The 20248-nt window shown below is 38.3% G+C and overlaps 1 protein-coding gene across 5 annotated transcripts in view; it reads right to left on the bottom strand.

The window, feature by feature from the left end:
• zdhhc2 (zDHHC palmitoyltransferase 2) overlaps window positions 1–20248 on the bottom strand; it is a 30618-nt gene that overhangs the window by 2614 nt on the left and 7756 nt on the right. The window contains exons 4-13 of one of the 5 annotated variants that reach the window (XM_088344359.1): window positions 18226–18346; window positions 17172–17241; window positions 17071–17103; window positions 16519–16639; window positions 16359–16397; window positions 16071–16203; window positions 5495–5621; window positions 2494–2580; window positions 231–346; window positions 91–150 (exon numbers count right to left, since the gene is read on the bottom strand). In XM_088344359.1, the coding sequence (XP_088200485.1) occupies window positions 110–150; window positions 231–346; window positions 2494–2580; window positions 5495–5621; window positions 16071–16203; window positions 16359–16397; window positions 16519–16639; window positions 17071–17103; window positions 17172–17241; window positions 18226–18346 (888 nt within the window). In that variant the 3' untranslated portion in view covers window positions 91–109. The remainder of the gene's footprint in view (window positions 1–90; window positions 151–230; window positions 347–2493; window positions 2581–5494; window positions 5622–16070; window positions 16204–16358; window positions 16398–16518; window positions 16640–17070; window positions 17104–17171; window positions 17242–18225; window positions 18347–20248) is intronic. The other 4 variants (XM_088344360.1, XM_088344363.1, XM_088344361.1 and 1 more) reach the window with 4 other exon arrangements.

Genomic DNA, 20248 nt, shown 5'->3' with positions numbered 1-20248 from the left:
ATGTCTCCATCCAAGAGCTAACAGACCTAGGGGTGAAACATTTTTAATCGTGTGTATAAAATTCCTTCATATATTTCATTTTACACTTACCGATAGGAGATCCGTGTCCCTATACCTCATTTTCTGTGGTCAACAGTGGATTGTTAGTGCCTGAACAAATGGGTGTCAGTCATCGTAAAGTAGTCTTTTATAGCATGATCAAATAAAATAAATTGTGTAGCACAGTTCACCATTTTTGTCATCTGCTGCAATGTCACTCTCTGTCCAGGAGGCAGTAGTGCTGAGCAGTCGACTTTGACTCTCCCTCAAAGGCTTGAAAGGGAAGTGGAGACCTTCTGTGTTGCTGCTGGTAGACAAATACATAAAGAACAAAGTCAAGTCATGTTTATTTGTAGAGCCCTTAATCACAAGAAGTCTCAAAGGGCTGCACAGACCATAGATTATTGAAAACTTCAGACTATTTTGTCACCATACCCTGATCTTAAACCTACATGAGGGCAAGGAAAAACTCAAAAACTTCAACATGAGGAAAATGAAGAAACCTTAAAAATGGGTCGCACGAGAGGTTATCCCCCTACCAGGGGGACTAGGCTGCAATGGATGTTGCAAGGGCATCCTTACCATATGAACTCACATCCAAGCCATATTTAAAACTATAAAACTAAATCCTGAAATCATGGATCAGTCTATACGCTCATATTTGGATGTGTGTCACCAGTATTGAATGGTAGGCAGCACGTGGGGGAGTGGGCGTGGCTTATAAAGGAACCGTAACTGTTCCAGTGTTTCTCAAGCTTTTTTGAGCCAATGCACATTTTATTTCATTAACGAATCTTGAGGCACAGTCCACTTAAAAAGCAAACAACAGTTTTGCAAAATATTTCTTATCTTAGTTTTTTTTTTTTTCAAGAAAAACAAAAATAAGACTTAAAATGAACCGGAATATCCGCCAATTTTTCAGGTTTTCTTTTTAGTAAAATAAGAAAATGATTCTACAAATCAGCAAAATATGTGCAAGATTTTTATTTTTTTTGATGTATGTATGTAGTTATTTATTTGCATTGTAATTGTAAACATTGTCATTGGATAAAATAATGTATTCTATATATTTCACTGTACTATTTCGTAAGCAGATAATTCGATTATAAAAAGTCAAATAACTAATAATCTGCTACCACGTACTGATATGGATGAATGTTAGTTACAGTGGCTTGCGAAACTATTTGCCCCCCTTGAACTTTGTGACCTTTTGCCACATTTCAGACTTCCAACCTCAAGATACAAAACTAATTTCTTGTGAAACATCAAGAATAAGTGGGACACAATCATGAAGTGGTATACACTTTATTGGATATTTTAAACTTTTTTAACAAATAAAAAAAGAAAATGTGGGTGTGCAAAATTATTCAGCCGCATTGAGCTAATACTTTGTAGCACCACCTTTTGCTGCGATTACAGCTGCAAGTCGCTTGGGGTATGTCTCTATCAATTTTGCACATCGAGAAACTGATATTTTTGCCCATTCCTCCCTGCAAAACAGCTCGAGCTCAGTGAGGTTGGATGGAAAGCGTTTGTGAACAGCAGTTGTCAGTTATTTCCACAGATTCTCAATTGGATTGACGTCCGGACTTTGACTTGGCCATTCCAACACCTTGATATGTTTTTTTTGGTGAAGATGGTTAAAATTGTTGGGAAGATTGATGGAGTCAAATAGAGGACCATTCTGGAAGAAAACCTGATGGAGTCCGCAAAAGACCTGAGACTGGGACGGAGATTTGTCTTCCATCAAGACAATGATCCAAAAAATAAATCAAAAGCTACAATGGAATGGTTCACCAAAAAAAAAACATATCAAGGTGTTAGAATGGCCAAGTCAAAGTCCAGACGTCAATCCAATTGAGAATCTGTGGAAAGAACTGACAACTGCTGTTCACAAACGCTTTCCATCCAACCTCACTGAGCTCGAGCTGTTCTGCAGGGGGGAATGGGCAAAAATATCAGTTTCTCGATGTGCAAAATTGATAGAGACACACCCCAAGCGACTTGCAGCTGTAGTCGCAGCAAAAGGTGGTGCTACAAAGTATTAGCTCAATGCGGCTGAATAATTTTGCAAACCTACTTTTTGTTTTCTTATTTGTTAAAACTGTTTAAAATATCCAATAAAGTGTGTTCCACTTCATGATTGTGTCCCACTTATTGTTAATTCTTCACAATAAATTACAGTTTTATATCTTGATGTTCGAAGTCTGAAATGTGGCAAAAGGTCACAAAGTTCAAGGGGGCCAAATAGTTTTGCAAGCCACTGTACTTAGCTGATAACTTGAAGCAAGCAACAATACTGAAAAATGCATGCTTTTTTGCAAACTAGTGTTGATTGGCACACTGCTTAAATAACATTGTAATAATGAATTTTAGTCATCCCCTCAAAATAAAGAAGTGATAGTAAATCCATTTTTGTTTCAGTATGGAATTTTGCCGTTGTTTTGTGCGTACCTCTTAGCTGCTCGGTTGTAGCTAGAGGGGGACAGCTCAGGGTCAATGTTCACCAGGCAAGTCGGGAAGGAGCAACCATCCCCTAAACTGTACATTTGAGAAGGATAACACATCAATAAATACTGTGTGAACATGATTGAAACATTATATATGATTTATTTTTGGATGTGAATAACGTATCTTCCGAACAGGCTATACATTGTGCCATTGGGATTATTAGAATTAGGCCTACCGAAACTCAAGAAGTCAAGTTTTTTCAGTCCTTATTTTAGCTTTAAAAGTGGCTTCAAAGGACATTGAGAAATACAATTTCAATTCAGTAAAATGTCTGGCAAATAAATCAAAGTACTTGCTGTTCTCATGCATGTATGCCTGTTAGGGGCAGTATGAAAGCATTAGACCACATGTCAAATTCAAAGCTCTAGGGCAGGGGTGGCGAACACGTGGCTCTAGAGCCGCATGTGGCTCTTGGCCAATAAGAATGCGGCTCTTTGCCTCATCATATTTTCTATATACTGTGGCTCTTTGCCTTGTTTCATGTTTTAGTTTTTTTTGTGTGTGTATTGAGGGTGGACACTTTCCTTGAAATCAACACAAGAACAATACTATATTGTAAGGAGAGGAGTGGGTTATGGGAAATAATATGTCTTTAATTAAGTGTGTTTGTGTGTGTCTGTCTGTCATGGCAGGTCAGTGCGTGGTGTGGCTCTTTGACTCTCACAGTTAAAAATTTCGGCTCTTTGTGTCAAACTTATTCCCCACCCCTGCTCATTTTCATTGGCGCCTGAGATAATCTTGATTTATTATTGTATCATACAACAGGAATCATGTATTTTTTCCCACTGTTTTTAGTTTTAGTACGAGTTGTTAATGTCCCGTGTTTTCGGATCATGTGACCATTCAATAGGGCAATTACAAAAACAAACACATGTTTACTACTATGTCAAAAGAAAACGCAAAAGTGGGCTGCTTCACGTAGAATGTGAATCCTATATTACTAGACAACAGCACAAAGGCAAACATACTGTGAAGAATAGTGCCATATTGCAACACGGACTTGTAAGTCGTCTTTCTGTGTTTTTGTTATTGGCGGGTGCCGTGGTAATGGACAAAATTGCATTCCTTGTTATTGTTCCTCTAGGAATAAAACTAGTTGTCTTTCTGTGGTTTTGTCAGTGGAGGCTTTAGTGGTAAAGGAACAAATTGCATTTACTTGTTATCGTCGATGCTACAATAAAAAAATGTAGCGTTTTTGATCGATAACTTCCACTGCTTTAAGACACAAATGTACAAACTGATTACCGTATTTTCTGCACTATAAGGCGCACCGTGTTATAAGGCGCACCTTCAATGAATGATATATTTTTCAACTTTTTCCATACATAAGGCGCACCCCATTATAAGGCGCTATAAGTGCATGCTGGTTTAAGATCAGGTAATTGTGCAATTTTGTATTTGTAATCCTGTGCAGTCCTTCGAGACATTTTTGTGATTAAGGTCGTCATAAATAAATGTGACTTAACTTGACTTGGCTACAGTAGAGGATGTAGTTACGTTATGCAACCGTTAGATGGTGCCGCGTTAAAGGGAATGTCAACAAAACAGTCAGATAGGTCAGTCAAACTTTATTAATAGGTAACAAACAAGCTTTCCACAACTCCATTCACTCCCAAAATGAATAAACAGCCATTTTATTATTTTCTCTGAGGTAAAGCATTTTCGTGACACATCTTTAAACAACAGCAAGGCATAACATTTTACTTTTCCTCCATTTAGTCAACACGCAAAAAAACCTCTGATACTGTTATGGTAAATTAGTAATATAGTGACACTCGTAATGTGCAAAAACAACAAGTGCAAAACAATAACAGTAAAGCAATAACATGATAACTGTAAAATGTAAAACGCTGTAGTGGGTTTTACATAATTCACCCATGGAACCATTGTTCAGTTAGCGAGTTCCTTGGGGGACTTTTAATTCTGCCGGCTTGAGCCACTCTCGTGTTTGATTCATTATTGTTGAACTCTCTCGCTGCTGCTCTATTCCCGTGTTCTACTGCGTGACTGATCGCCTTGAGTTTAAACTCTGCGTTGTAAGCGTGTCTCTTAATAGTAGCCATTTCAGGGTCTTTATACAAACGCACTAATAAAAGAGAATCGTTGTTTAATATTTCCCAGTATGCACAGCACACTTCTTCTTTTACGCGAAAAATGGAGTTGGTGGCTGCTTACCGTAAGTTGCGAGACCTTGTAATTCAATTTGGTCTGCAGGGGGGAATTGATCCATATATAAGGCGCACCGGATTATAAGGCGCATAGTCAGCTTTTTAAAAAAAAATCAGATTTTATGTGCGCCTTATAGTGCGGAAAATACGGTACATGATTTGTAGGTGAATATGTTCAAATAGCATTAGTATGTCGGAAATATTGAATAAAGTACTGTCATAATTTATGTGAATAATGTTGGCAAACACATGGATTAATTTCTCCATCCTATGTCTTTCCAGACATCACGACCGTGTTTTGTATTTAGAGTGCATGCGCTGTGGAAAAGAGCATCTCACCGTTTTCCTCGGGGTCGCCATGGGAAAAAAGGGATAAGCCGCACTGTATTTAAGGCTGCCGTGTTTAAAATTTAGCAAAAAAAGTACAGACTCGCTCCGGAATTGATGATATTAGTCAAGGCAAGGCAAGTCACATTTATTTGTATATTTGTTGTTATTGTTATTGAAAGTACAACAGTTTTCAAGGCCGATCTCATAATTATACTTTAATTTGCTATACCAGGTCGCGGAGATATAGGGAGACATTTAACCGTTTCGTAGTACAGAAAAGGTTGGGGAGCACTGGTCTATAAGACAAAAGGATTTGTTGGATTCCAAGTTGGAGATCACCATGTACAAGATGCATTCACAGTTGGCAAATGACAGCAACTTGTGGATGATTTGCATGTGACATGGGAAAGCTGAGAGATGTTTTTCTAAACCGTAATGTAACTTACCTGGAGAAAATTGGAAAAGGCCAGTATTTGGCTTCATCACCAAATACTTGACGGAAGTTCTTACTGGAGCCCAGGCTGAATCCATTCTTATCAGTGCCATGACGAAACACTGGTGAACGGACAGCCTCTGAAAGGACGGAAATGGAGAAGAACATTCTAAAATTGTCTTACAAATACAAGCAGTGGTTAAGAACGTTCTGGCTACCAGTTACAAGACAATGACCGTGAATAATTCACCTTGAATGAATGAATAAAACTTTATTTAGAACATGAAAAAAAAAACGAGATGTCAAAAAACAAAAACAATGTGAATGTAACATGTCTGAAAAGGGATAGGAAGAAGTATTGCTTACTTGATCCTACCCTGCTTCCCTATTAAATGTGTCTTATATATTTGGACATAGTTTGAGCTCATCCTGTAATTTGTTCCAAAGTTTGACTTCACATACAGACACACACATATGTTTCCTGGTGGTTCTCCCTGGTTGAATCGTGAAATTACCACATCCCCTCAATTTATAGCTTCCTTCTTTTCACATAAATAATTTTCCATGTTTTCTGGCAGTACCTCTTTGTTAACTTTAAATAGCAGTTGTGAAGTGGAAAACTCCACGAGATCATAGTTTTAATAATTTGTACTGCAGAAATAGACTATTGGTATGACCACAGTATCCTCCCTTTTCTAATTATTGCCCCAGACTTCAGCACAGTATGTTAAATATGGCATAGCTAGAAAACGATACAATAAATACAATGCATTTTAGTTTAAAAAAATGGCTTGGTTTATAATTGAAATGCTTTTAGATACCTAAGTTTGTATGTGTCTGATGTGTGTTTTCCAGTTTAATTTACTGTCTATTGTAACTACTAAAAATTGTATTTCTGATACACTGTCTATGGCAACACCATCCATTTTCACAGCCAGGTCTAGATTTTCCTTGTGATTACCTAAGAATATCACTTTAATTTTGTTTACATTTAAAGATGCGACTGGCTGGCAACCAGTTCAGGGTGTCCCCTGCCCACTGCCCGAAGATGGCTGAGATGGGCTCCAGCACCACCGTGACTCTACTGAGGATAAGCGGTGCTGATAATGGATGGATGGATATTTGCAATCCGCCATGCCTTGGGGAAAATAGAAACGGTCTTGGAGAAGGATGTCTTCTCTTGGTTTGAAACCCAGAGATAAAATGAATATGAAGTGTCTGGGCGAAGTGTTCGTTTGCAAGCTCGCAAAATTGCAAAATCCAAAAATATGAAGGATTCCCTACTTCCACAGGTTGTTGTACACGTTTTGTTCTACTTCTTTTTTTAAACGTTGCAGATAATGGATGGATCATTAATATTCATCAATTTTTTTAGTTTACCTAATACACTATTATTATTTATTACTATATCAATATAATTATCATTGGAATAGAAAATGTTTGCATTTGCATATATGACTAATTTTAATAGTTTTGAAACATTAAAAATATCGTTAATTTGTAAATTGAAAAACTTTGGACCCAGGACCGAACCCTGTGGTACTCTGCAACAGATGTCCAAGTATCCAGATGTCAACTCGACCATTTCAAATATTGCTGCCTACCAGACAAATAACTTTGAATCCATTCCAAAGCCACACCTCTGATGCTGTAACATTCCAGTTTTTTAAATAATATATTACGATTAATGGTATCAAAATCTTTTTTTAGGTCAATAATATCCCAGCTGTGTATCTCCTCTTTTCTATGCTATTGGTAATTTATTGGTCATTGATGTTTATCTGTTTTCCCTAAATCCATATTGACTTTTTTTATTCAATTAATGCTTATCTATATTTTTTTCTAGTATATTCTAATAGAGTTTATCTAATATTTAAGAGAACTCAGGAAGCAGATATACCGGTCTGTAGTTTGTGAAAATGTGTTTGTTTCCATTTTTGTATATTGGTATTTGCTATTTTCATTGTATTTGGAAATTCCCCTGTTTGTAATGACAGATCACATGAAAAGGTTAATGGTGTCACAATGCTATGTAAGATCTGCTTGACTAATAGCAAATCTATGTCAAAACAGTCAGTAGACGTTTTATTTCCAGTTGTTTACCACGTTTAATAACTCTGGTTCGGTTACGCCACACAAAAACATTGTCTTTGGGTTTATTTTTATCAGTCACTTGAATTGTTTTCTACTGCACTTGGGTATATTTGCAGCTAGTTGAGGTCCAACATTTACAAAACACCTATTAAAAGCTTCCACAATTTGACTTAAAATATAATTGTCCCCGTTGATTTCAGTGAAATAGATTTGATAGGCATTACTTACATGATTACCTTTTATCATGGTATTTAATATTCCCCAAATACCATTAATATTGCTTTTATTCTTATGCAATAAATAGGTATACTATGATTTCTTACTAGCTTTAATATGCCTGTCAATTTGTTTTTATATGTCTTATAATGGGATACAGCTTCCGTAGTTTTTAGTTTAAAAAAATAATTCTATATAAAGTGTTTTTCTTTTTGCAAGCATTGTATAAACTCAGTTATCCATGGATGCTTGACTGATTATTGTTAATATTCATTTGTCTCATTGGACTATTTTTATTATACTGTGCATTTCCCCCAAAAATATCAAACGCACTATCTACATTGTCTGTACCATATATTGTATTGCAGTTGCGTTTAATTACGTTTTCATTAAATGATTTAATAGTCCCTTCAGTTCTTACTCGTTTGTAAATATATTCTACAGTTGATTCCTGACTAGTAACCTTATCATCATATATTGTAAATACTGGCGGGTGGTCGGAAATATCACAGACCAATAATCCACTAATGTGAGCACATTCAATATTATTTGTAAATATATTGTCAATAAGTGTTGCACTGTAATTCTACTTGGTCTCAAAATATCTGGGTATTAACTCATGCTGTAAATTCTGTTAATATAATCATCAGTGGTTTTATGGTTGTTTGGATTCATCAGACCAATGTTGAAATCTCCACAGATAAATAGTGTTTTGTTGCTTATTGCTGAATATGTTTTTTCAGCCCAATTTGTGAAACTTTCCAGACTTGAGCCCGGTGATCTGTATACACAACTGACTATAATATTTTTCAATTTTTCATTTATAATTTTCTAATGTTACACATTCAAGTAAATCATTCATTGCCATTGACATGTTTTGTATCATTTTGAATTAGAATGTCTTGTGCAAGTATATATCGACTTCTCCTCCTGTTTTGTTTGATCTAATGACGTAGTTTACATTTTCTAATTATAATCCTTTAACTGAAAATCGACTCTCTTTTCACCATTGGACCAGGTTTCAGAAACTGTAATAATACTAAATGGGTTCTCAAACTGCTGCAAGTATTCTGTAATTGCTCCAAATTTTGCATTCATACTTTTACTGTTTAGGTGAATTATAGAATAGAATAGAATAGAATATACCTTTATTGTCATTGTTACAAAATGGGTTAACATATTGTGACAACGAAATTGGGCATGACACTCCAGTTTTACACCTTCACAGTGAGGTATACAATGAATTCAACATATTTTTCTTTAGTCTGAATTTTAACCAACATCATCCTTTTTTAATGTATATGAGAAAATAGAAATAAAAAACAATAATGAGTATAAAAACGGGTACAATATACCTGCAAATGGATGAGTCACAACATTAGACTTTCTGCTGGCTTTGATCTCTACAGGGGGAATTAATATTTTTAGTAAAACAGAAACAAAACGAAAATAAACCTAAACAGCTTGACAATATCAATCACATTACTGTGCATGTTGAGAGATTTGTCAACTGGGGTTATAATGTTTAAAATTAACTTCTTTTGTGGAGCACCATAAGATGTGTCTTACCATTGCAGTTCTCTCTGGTAAGACTGCCAACAAACCCCGCCTCCCGGTCACATGTCAGAAGCCAAAACCAAACCCCACCCCATACCAGCAGATAGCACTGTTGGACTCATCATTGCAGGACATTTACCAAAAACTATACACATATTTCAGCAGGAATTTCAATAAAACAAAAGTTATTATTACACCCGTTACATACACCCCCCTGAAATTCTGCTAAATATGGGGGTGCTACACTAAACAGAAAAAAATCACATGCCAAAAAGGCAAATACTGATGAAAAAAGGACACGAAAACTGGTACAGTATTACAAGGAACAAACTGAAGTGCAGGGATGAATAAAGTATCCATCCATCCATCCATCCATCTATCTATCTATCTATCTATCTATCTATCTATCTATCTATCTATCTATCTATCTATCTATCTATCTATCTATCTATCTATCTATCTATCTATCTATCTATCTATCTATCTATCTATCTATCTATCTATCTATCTATCTATCTATCTATCTATCTATCTATCTATCTATCTATCTATCTATCTATCTATCTATCTATCTATCTATCTATCTATCTATCTATCTATCTATCTATCTATCTATCTATCTATCTATCTATCTATCTATCTATCTATCTATCTATCTATCTATCTATCTATCTATCTATCTATCTATCTATCTATCTATCTATCTATCTATCTATCTATCTATCTATCTATCTATCTATCTATCTATCTATCTATCTATCTATCTATCTATCTATCTATCTATCTATCTATCTATCTATCTATCTATCTATCTATCTATCTATCTATCTATCTATCTATCTATCTATCTATCTATCTATCTATCTATCTATCTATCTATCTATCTATCTATCTATCTATCTATCTATCTATCTATCTATCTATCTATCTATCTATCTATCTATCTATCTATCTATCTATCTATCTATCTATCTATCTATCTATCTATCTATCTATCTATCTATCTATCTATCTATCTATCTATCTATCTATCTATCTATCTATCTATCTATCTATCTATCTATCTATCTATCTATCTATCTATCTATCTATCTATCTATCTATCTATCTATCTATCTATCTATCTATCTATCTATCTATCTATCTATCTATCTATCTATCTATCTATCTATCTATCTATCTATCTATCTATCTATCTATCTATCTATCTATCTATCTATCTATCTATCTATCTATCTATCTATCTATCTATCTATCTATCTATCTATCTATCTATCTATCTATCTATCTATCTATCTATCTATCTATCTATCTATCTATCTATCTATCTATCTATCTATCTATCTATCTATCTATCTATCTATCTATCTATCTATCTATCTATCTATCTATCTATCTATCTATCTATCTATCTATCTATCTATCTATCTCAGTTCTAAAACTCTCCCAAAAAGGAGTGTGGAAAGAAAGGAGGCAATCAAACTCCTAACTAAGCACAGACTCAAAGATGCCTGAAATATAAAACATTGTTCCTGTAGTTTCAAGTGCTCACATAGGCACAATTTTTGTTTCTTGCTCAAGCTTTGTTACTCAAACTGAAAGTGCATCTCTAAAGAACCTAAACAAGGAACTAGCAGATATTGCAGACACAGAGTTGTCACCTACAAACTGGTCATTCATCTGACAAATAAAACGACTGGGAGGCTTGATGGACTGGCGGACCCTAAAATCATAACGGCTAGGTTGAGTACAAATAACCTGAGCTTGAGGGTCTGGGACAGTCAAGTCTAAACAGTCAGTATCAGGGGAGACAGTGTCCGGGTGGTCAGTGTTCAATGGGGTCTTGTCTGGGAGGACAGTGTCTGGTGGGCCCATACCCAAAGGGATCATGTTTTCAGAGCACCGTGGTGGGCTTTCCGTATTGTCACTTGCAGTATGATCAACATCTTGTTCGGGGATGTGCTGACTTCCTTGACTGGATGTATCGACTGTGAGAGAGTCAGACTGGACATCAGATCTGCTGCCTAGTGAGTTATCCTCCACCTCTGAAAGAACTTGCTCATCACCTGACTGTATCACCCAGTTTATTGTACGGACATCACTGCCTTCGACTGCGTCAGGTAAATCAGGACATACATCACTTCCGTGCATATCAGTATCACCCCCTAAGTGTTCAGATTCGCTGGCCAGATCTTCCTCACAGGGCAAGAAGCTAACAGAGAGCAGCAAATTCCTGTGAACTACCTTCTCTTTGCCCGTCAGGCAATCCTTGACTCTATAGACATTGAGATCAGGCTTGACTGATATGACTTAATACGGGGTCGACTCCCACTTATCTGCAACCTTGCGTTTCCCTGGGACACCTCTGTTGGCAATCAACACCCGGTCTCCCACGACGAGGGGTGATCCTTTGGCCCTACGGTTGTACAGCTTGGCATGGCGAGTCTGTTCTCTGAGAGTATTCCTCCGTACAATCTGAGCAGCTTCATGTAGATCCTTCTTCAGATGGGTTACAAAGTCAGAGTAGCTGACAACAGCATCATTGGTACTAGCATGTTGAAACATGACATCGACAGGGAGACGAGGGATCCTCCCAAACACTAGGTAGAACGGTGCAAACCCTGTTGTCTCATGCTCTGTGCAGTTATAGCAGAAGGTAAGCTGCTGCAGCATTTGTGGCCACTTTGCTTTGGGCTGAGGGGGAAGGGCTCCGATCATATCTCCCAATGTTCGGTTAAATCGTTCTGCGATACCATTTCCCATGGGGTGGTACGGAGTTGTATGGGATTTCTGCACCCGAGCCATCTCTAGAAGCTCTTCGATCAGTTTGCTCTCAAAATTGGCTCCCTGATCAGAGTGGATACGCCGAGGGAAACCATAGACAAGAAAGAAATCCTGCCACAGACAGCGAGCAACTTGTTTGGCGGTTTGATTCCTGCAAGGGAAGGCGTGCGCCGTCTTGGAGAAATGATCAGTTACGACCAGGCCATCTACAGACTTGTTATCTTGCTCAGCAGTCCAAAAGTCTACACAGACCAACTCCATAGGCTCAGAGGTGACTATGTTCTTGAGTGGTGCACGGTTGTGTGGTTCCGGTGTTTTCCCTACTATACAGCGCTGACAGGATTTGACATAGTTCACAACATCACGTTCCATGCCATTCCAGAAGAATCGTTGCCTCACCAGAGACAGAGTACGGTTCTGGCCTTGGTGACCTGCTGAGTCATGTAAACTGTGGCCATGCGAGGATCTTTCCTTATTTTGTAGAGCATGCCATTCGGTATGGTGAGTCTGCTCCAATGCTTCAGTAGTTTCATCACACTTGGCGACTCGACAGCTCTCTCACGCCTGGTAGGTCTCTTGTGTCTATGCACAAAGTACATGGTTCTGCTTATTGTGTTGTCCTGTTCTTGTAAACCAACAAGCTGACTCTGTGGGAGTGCCGTTGACTGATCTTCCTTCTGCAGAAGATTGAAGTTAGCATCCGTTCCCATCACTTGACCCACGCCGCCAGTGGACTGAGCACTGAGGACAGCAGCAACTTCTTCTGATGTCACAGAACCATTCGTGCCTGGTGGAACTGCCCTTTTCACTGACTCATCTGAAGTCTCAGCACTCTCGTCTACAACAGCGTGACAATTGTTGGATACTCTGAACACCTCTTGCACAGTACTGTTGTTCACTCCGTTGACCTGGTCCAACAGTGAGGTATAGGGCTCGGTAACAAGGCGATGACCCACACATGACCGTACAAATGGCTCACGGCTCAGAGCGTCGGCTACGATGTTCTTTGGGCCGGCAATGTACTTCAGGTCAAAGTTGTATGCAGCTCTTCGCTATCCACCGCTGTTCACACGCATCAAGTCTTGGTTTGGTCAAAATGTATGTCAGCGGGTTATTGTCGGTCCACATGGTAAAGTGTCTTCCTTTCAACCAATGGCTCAATTTATCACATACCGCCCATTTCAAGGCAAGAAATTCGAGCCTGTGTGCAGGGTAGTTGAGCTGGGAGCGAGAGAGCGTTTTACTTGCAAAGGCGACTGGTCTGGCTACTTTTCCACCAGGTGGCAGCTGTGACAGGACTGCTCCAATCCCATCGAAGGATGCGTCGACAGCCAGAATAAACGGCGCATCAAAATCTGGGTGGGCCAGAGTGACACCTGTCACGAGGTCGTACTTCAGTGTTTCAAATGCGTTGTGGCATGCATCGGACCAATCTGCAGGCATCAGCTTCACTTGACCTTTCCTCATTAGTTTGCGGGCTCTCTTGCGCTTATGCTGGGCACCAGATTCAGATGTGAGCCTGAACAGAGGTTTTGCCTTCGCAGAACATGCTTCAATGAAGCTTTGGTAATACATCACCATGCCTAGAAAAGATCTGATTTTACTAGGGCATGGCGTCTTGCCGTCAGACTCCATTAAGTCAGCGGCTTGTACGTCATTTATCGCTCTCACCTTCTCGGGATCAGTCCGAATTCCATCCTCACTGATGACATGCCCAAGAAATTTCACAGTCCGTCTGAGGAAAAAACACTTTTTGGGTGCGAGCTTGAGGTTGTGTTCCTTGAGGCAAGTAAACACCATCTGCAGGCGTAGGAGTGCAACTTCCTCTGTGGGGGCAAACACCATCAGATCGTCGAGGTAACATAATAGGCTCATGAAATTCTGATCAACGAATATCGACATCATCATCCTCATAAATGTTGCTGGGCTGTTGCAAAGTCCCTGAGGGAGCCGGTTGTACTCGTGAAGCCCGAAGGGTGATGAGGAAACCGTGTACTTTTTGTCATCAGGGTGCAAGGGGACATTGTAGTAGCCTGACGTCAGGTCCATCGTGGAGAAAAAGGCATTTCCCCCAAGTGCGGCTAAAGCATCAACTTGATGCGGTAGTGGGTAGGCATCCTTTATGGTTCTCGCATGAAGCCTTCTAAAATCAGTACATGCCCTTATTTCTTCTTCTGCTCGTGTCAGCTCGCCCGTCAGTCGACTACACTAATTAGCCTAGCTTCCCTCCACGCCACGGCTTGAAATCTCTCCTCACAGCGAAAACCACCTTGCACGCGGAAAAAGCCAAAGCCAAAAGTAGGCGTGAACAAAAAAAAAAACAAGAAAGGAAAAATAAAGGTTCTCAAAGTAGTCCTCGGTTACTCCAAAAAAATTTGCACGAATACCGACCACCAAACCGGAACCGCAACCTTCTCCACGTAATCATACAAACCACTGGTTATTAAGTCTTTTACTGACAATAACGCTCATAGCCTGATGGTAACTGATTATGGTGAAGTTATTGTGCATTTGTGACAAATATTGAACATTAAAAGGACTTTATAGTTCAGTATAGTATTTTCTTTGCTTCAGAGAGTCTTCTCATCTAAGGGGAAATGAACAATTCAAACTCGCCAACCCCTTGTCCCGAAAAGATTAGCTGCATTTTCCTTTTGGCAATGTTGGGACTAATGCGTTCCAAAGGAACACAAATAGTTTTCCCCTAACCGGAACCGTCACGCATTATTGATTAAGTTTTTAACTCTACTGCCATTGCTTCATGGTGCATTACTACATTACCCCGCAACTCTATAAATGCAGATCATTAATTATAGGTCCTATGATTGTTGAAATCTTTTGCTTCTTCCATTATCCCAGACATCCCTTGATCGAGTAGAGCCACTCCCTTGAAGGGTTTTAATATTTACCTACAAAATGCAACTGAATACTGTTTCACTGACACTGAGCTCAGAGTACAAGGACACTAAATTTATCCTCATATAAATAATCTCCCTCTCTATATAATCGCATCAAACTAAATTTACAACTATAAAGTCAAATATTGAAATCAGGGAGTCAGCTTGGATGCGGTGGTTGTGATGTGGTTGTGTGTCACGAGTAGCGAATTGTGGTTAGCACGTAGGGAGAAGCTGTGGCTTATACAAGAACAAGAAACTAACTGTAAATCAATGAGGCAAACGTACGCACAGAACGGTAAAAGTGTGCTTAATTTTGGTCTTTTCATTTGTAAAAGGATTTTGAAAAACACCATTACTGGAGAAAAAGAAAACATCTTGGACAATAGCTAAAATGGAGAAGGAGATTTCTGAGTGGTTTGAAGCCCAGAGACTAAATGGATATGGAGTGTCTCGGCCACGTGTTTGTCTGCAAGTTCTCAAGATTGCACGAGCCAAGAATTATGAAGGCTTTACTGCTTCCACAGGGAACACATATTTTTTTCCTTTTTCTTTTATTATGTGGCAATTTTTAAACTATTTAAGAGGGTCGGATTCTTCGCGAGTATATACGGTACTTTGTAACTAAATAGTTACTTTCAGAGTAACGCACTACTTTTTGGTGTCAGTAATCTGGGCGTAACTTGATTATTTTTTTATATGAAGTAACTAGTAACTAATAACTTAGTTTCAGTAACACACCCAAAACTGCCGTTTAGTGTTATGACCAAATCTGTTTTATGTTCCCCTTTTTTGTGTGTCCCCCTTGAAGTGTTTGATATCCCCATACCTGCAACTGAACTGGAGAAAGCCAGATGAGACTCAAAACTTTTGGTGATCGCATATCCTCTAGAGTTGAAATTGATTTCTATTTTCTCTTATTGTAGCTTTTATTTAGAATCAAGGTAATAGACTAAACAATAACCAGATGCTCACACAACTTCAATGAGACGGCACACATTTTTTAGATCGGAATTGGGGAAGTTGACAGAGTGCACCTACCAAGAGTGGATCTGTTCTTGGAGACAAGCCAGCAGTGATAGATGAAAAGGGAAGCGAGGCTGACGGAGAACATGGCGGCAGAGAAGAAGAGGAAAAGAATGTGGAATTTGGCCTGAGTTTTTGGAAAGCCGTTCTGTAGGGAAAAGCAATACAAGTGACAAAGGGCAGATGCTAACCATTGGTCTAAAAATACTACATGTACTTAGGGAGCTACGTAGCTATGCTGGAGTTGAGTGAGAGAGCTACATTACTTGCTAGCAAATTTTAATAAACATCTAAAAAGGTTACCAGGTATTCTTTGAGACGAAAATGGGCTTTACCACCAGCCTTGTGGAAGAAAATGTACAGTACATGTTTGTTATCACCAAGCCACCGACCAACAACTAAGTTTATTTTCTACTTTTATTTATTCTTTTAACTAGTAGATGTCATTAAGATACACACTTACCATCCAAAATTTTATGAAGTATTGAAGATCTGTAGCTGTTATAAAAAGGCAGTAAAGAAGGGAATATGCCAAAAACAGCATGAAGGACTTGTAGTTGGAGAAACCCACACAATTGTTCACCCTAAAGGATAACATAAAACAGTAGCTTGAAAAAAATAACCATTTTTTTTTTCGGTTTTTATTAAACTCTCAACTTAGTTATATTCATATTTTTTGCAAACAAGTAATACAACAAGGTTAAACATAACAACCCCACATTAACACTTGGAATTGAGTGTCATAGTTAAGTTTTTTTAGCGGACAAAAAATGTAGAAAAGTGTTACAGTGTTTGCTTGTTTATTGCTGGAATTATGTTCCGAAACAATAACTGAATTGTGAAATGAGCACAGAACTTTAACAACATTTGTTTACAAGACCCAGAGTCTAAACTTGGAAAAGGAAATTTGTCAATGATATGCACTTTAAGTTTGACTATGTGTAAATTTGAGTTTGTATACTGTAATGATCCAAACCTGAGCTATTTCAATGACAGATAACTCAGATGTACCTACCAGGGACAGTGATGATCCATCTTTAATATACACCTGAAACAGAATGAATAATCACTAGCATCAGTTCACCTTTTTTTCCATGCAGGAAATTATGGACGTACTTATCGCAAACCGAACAATGGTGACATCGATCAGGCTTCAGCAGCTGGCAGCGGTCACAGTAACGGATTGCTGAGAAAAAGACGATTTCATCAAAGCGGCCTCAACTCTGGCCTGCAGGCATCTTATCATCTCATTAGATTAATGAATGCATATAAATTTGTCTCAATTTTGGTTCTTCTTGGTGGATCGATTTTCAGACTCTTCATCTGTAAGTAGTAGGCAGGAGAGGCAATAAGGATTTCAGTCAAAAGACCTAATGATATTTTTATTTTAGTGGTCAACGTGAGGTATACTCAGTGTATGTACTGCAACACAATTAACTTTTTTCTGTAACGGGTACTGTAACGCATAATTCGTTAAATTTTGTGACTACTGTCTTTACTATATGGTGCGTTATTGCCTTATTCAGCTTCTCATGAAATGTAGATCATGTATTCCAATATTCTCTAACTGCTGAATACTCCTACATCACTCACCTTGTCAGATGCAACCCTCGATCCGGCAGGAACATCATTTGAAGGGTGTGCGTTTTTATATTTACATAAAAAGTATAACAAAACAAAGTTATGGTACTTAATCACACAGACCATGAGGGTGCCAAATTTTCCTCATGGAGATATTCTCCCTACTGTATATTCACGCTTCTAAGCCAATTCTACAACCATAAAAAAAAGAAAAAATTAGTTTATATGCACATATTTGGTTGTGTGTCAGGCAGTAGCGAATGGTAGGTAGCGCGTTGCGTGGAATGGGGGGTGGCTTACACACAAGAACAACAAAACACCCGGAAATCAATGGGGCAAACGTAAGCATAGAATTCACAATTAACGTGTGCTGAGTTTTGGTATTTTTGTTTGTAAAATGACTTTTGCAATACACACCTGGAGAAAAAAAAACATTGGACAGTACCCACAAATGGTGAAGGAGAGAGTGGTTTGAAGCCCAGAAACAAAATGGGTATAGAGCGTCTGAGCTAAGTGTTTGTTTCCAAGCTCTCAAGATTGCACAAGTCAAACACGTTTCCATATGAGCAACCCGAGTGCACAAGCATACCTCCAGAGTTAGTGCGTGTGTAGATAGGCAGCTCCTTAGCTATTCTCCTCAGGATCTCCTGCTGCGACTCGCCCCGGTCTTCACGCTCCAGCAGCTCCTTGTCCGAGTAGGACAGGCAGAACTTTGTCCAACCAGATGCACATGCAATACAAAACAAAGCTGTCTGATGTTAGAATACTCTAAAATGTCAGTGCATATATAGTCATACTTATAAGTTTTATTCAGATATATCGATTTGACTATTCTGAATAATTACATTATTCATTTTGTTATAGTTAATACCATTCATGGTTAAATGTGTATTTTAGCGAAAAATGTACTTGTGGTTTATGTCTGGACCTTTGCCAGATCAGTTTCAAAGTCCAATGAATGGGTTTATCAGCCCACGGTTGAAGATAAGTTCACTTGGAAAATTTTAATAAAAACATTTTTTTTTAAATAAACAGTGAAGAAAATAAGTATTTGAACACCCTGTTATTTTGCTATTTCTCCCACTTAGAAATCATTGAGGGTTCTGAAATTTTCATCATAGGTGCATGTCCACTGTGAAAGAGATAAACTAAAAAGAAAAATCCAGAAATCTCAATGCATGCTTTTTTAACGATTTATTTGTGTGATATAGCTGCAAATAAGTATTTGAACACTTGAGAAAATGAATGTTAATATTTGGTACAGTAGCCTTTGTTTGCTATTACAGAGGTCAAACGTTTCCTGTAGTCTTTCATCAGGTTTCCACACACTGCAGGAGGGATCTTGGCCACCTCCTCGACACAGACCTTCTTTAGATCAGTCAGGTTTTTGGACTGTTGCTGGGAAACACGGAGTTTGAGCTCCATCCAAAGATTTTCGAATGTGTTCAGGTCTGTAGGCTGGCAGGGCCATGCTAGAACCTTGATATGCTTCTTACGGAGCCACTCCTTGGTTTTCCTTGCTGTGTGCTTCAGGTTGTTGTGTTGGAAGACCCAGCCACGACCCATATTCAATGCTCTGACTGAGGGAGGGAGTTTGTTTCCCAAAATCTAACAATACAGTCACTTTAATGCAGTGCACTCGTCCCATGTGCAGAAAAGCTATTAGCACAAGCACCCCCAAAGAATGATGCTACCACCCCATGCTTCACAGTAGGGATGGATGTTCTTCGGATTGTACTCTTCATTCTTCTTCCTCCAAACACACTTGGTGGAATTATGACCCGAAAGTTGTATTTTGGTCTCATCTGACCACAAAACTTTCCCCCATGACTCCACTGTATCATCCAAATGGTCATATACAGACTTAAGATGGGCGTTGACATGTCCTGGTTTAAGCAGGGGAACCTTTCGTGCCATGCATGATTTCAAATCATGATATGTTAGTGTATTATCTCCAGTAACCTTAGAAACGGTGGTCCCAGCTCATTTTAGGTCATTGACCAACTCCTGTCATGTTGTTCCGGGCTGATTCCTCACCTATTTTAGAATCATTGAGACCCAACGAGGTGATATCTTGCATGAAACCCCACTTTAATTGAGATTGACCGTCATGTTTAATGCAAAAAAACAACCCTTCTGAACAAGCTCTAATGCATTTTGAGTTTTTAATGTGATACAATTTAGTGCTTTAAAAACAAGCTATTACTGTAAATTACTTCGTTTTAATTAGTTTTTTTGTTTTCATTTATGAACAAATGCATTTATTTATAAATTTAATGTTTCAAAACCATTTAGATGTAGTCCAATAAATCATTTTTAAAAAGTTTGTTGATAAACAAATATAAAGTAAAATATAACGTGTGCATGTAATTGCCTACTTTTTGTTTTGTCCTCATGTATTGCAAAACTATCGGATTTGATGCTGTATACAAAAAAATAAATCAATTAATCTATCAATCAATCAGTCATCTTCTATCCTCATGGCCCACCCGCTCTGGAAAATTTAGGAAACCTGATATGGCCTGCGACTCAAAAGTTTTGTTCACCCTGGCCTAGAGGGTGATGCAGTCCCAGCATACACTTACCCAATCAAAACTTATCATACATGACGA

The sequence above is a fragment of the Urocampus carinirostris genome, chromosome 9 (genome assembly GCF_059441175.1).
Source record: "Urocampus carinirostris isolate Australia breed hairy pipefish chromosome 9, RoL_Ucar_1.0, whole genome shotgun sequence".
Classification (NCBI taxonomy): domain Eukaryota; kingdom Metazoa; phylum Chordata; class Actinopteri; order Syngnathiformes; family Syngnathidae; genus Urocampus; species Urocampus carinirostris.
Note: the sequence above shows the minus strand (reverse complement) of the source record. Positions and strands in the feature narration are given on the sequence as shown.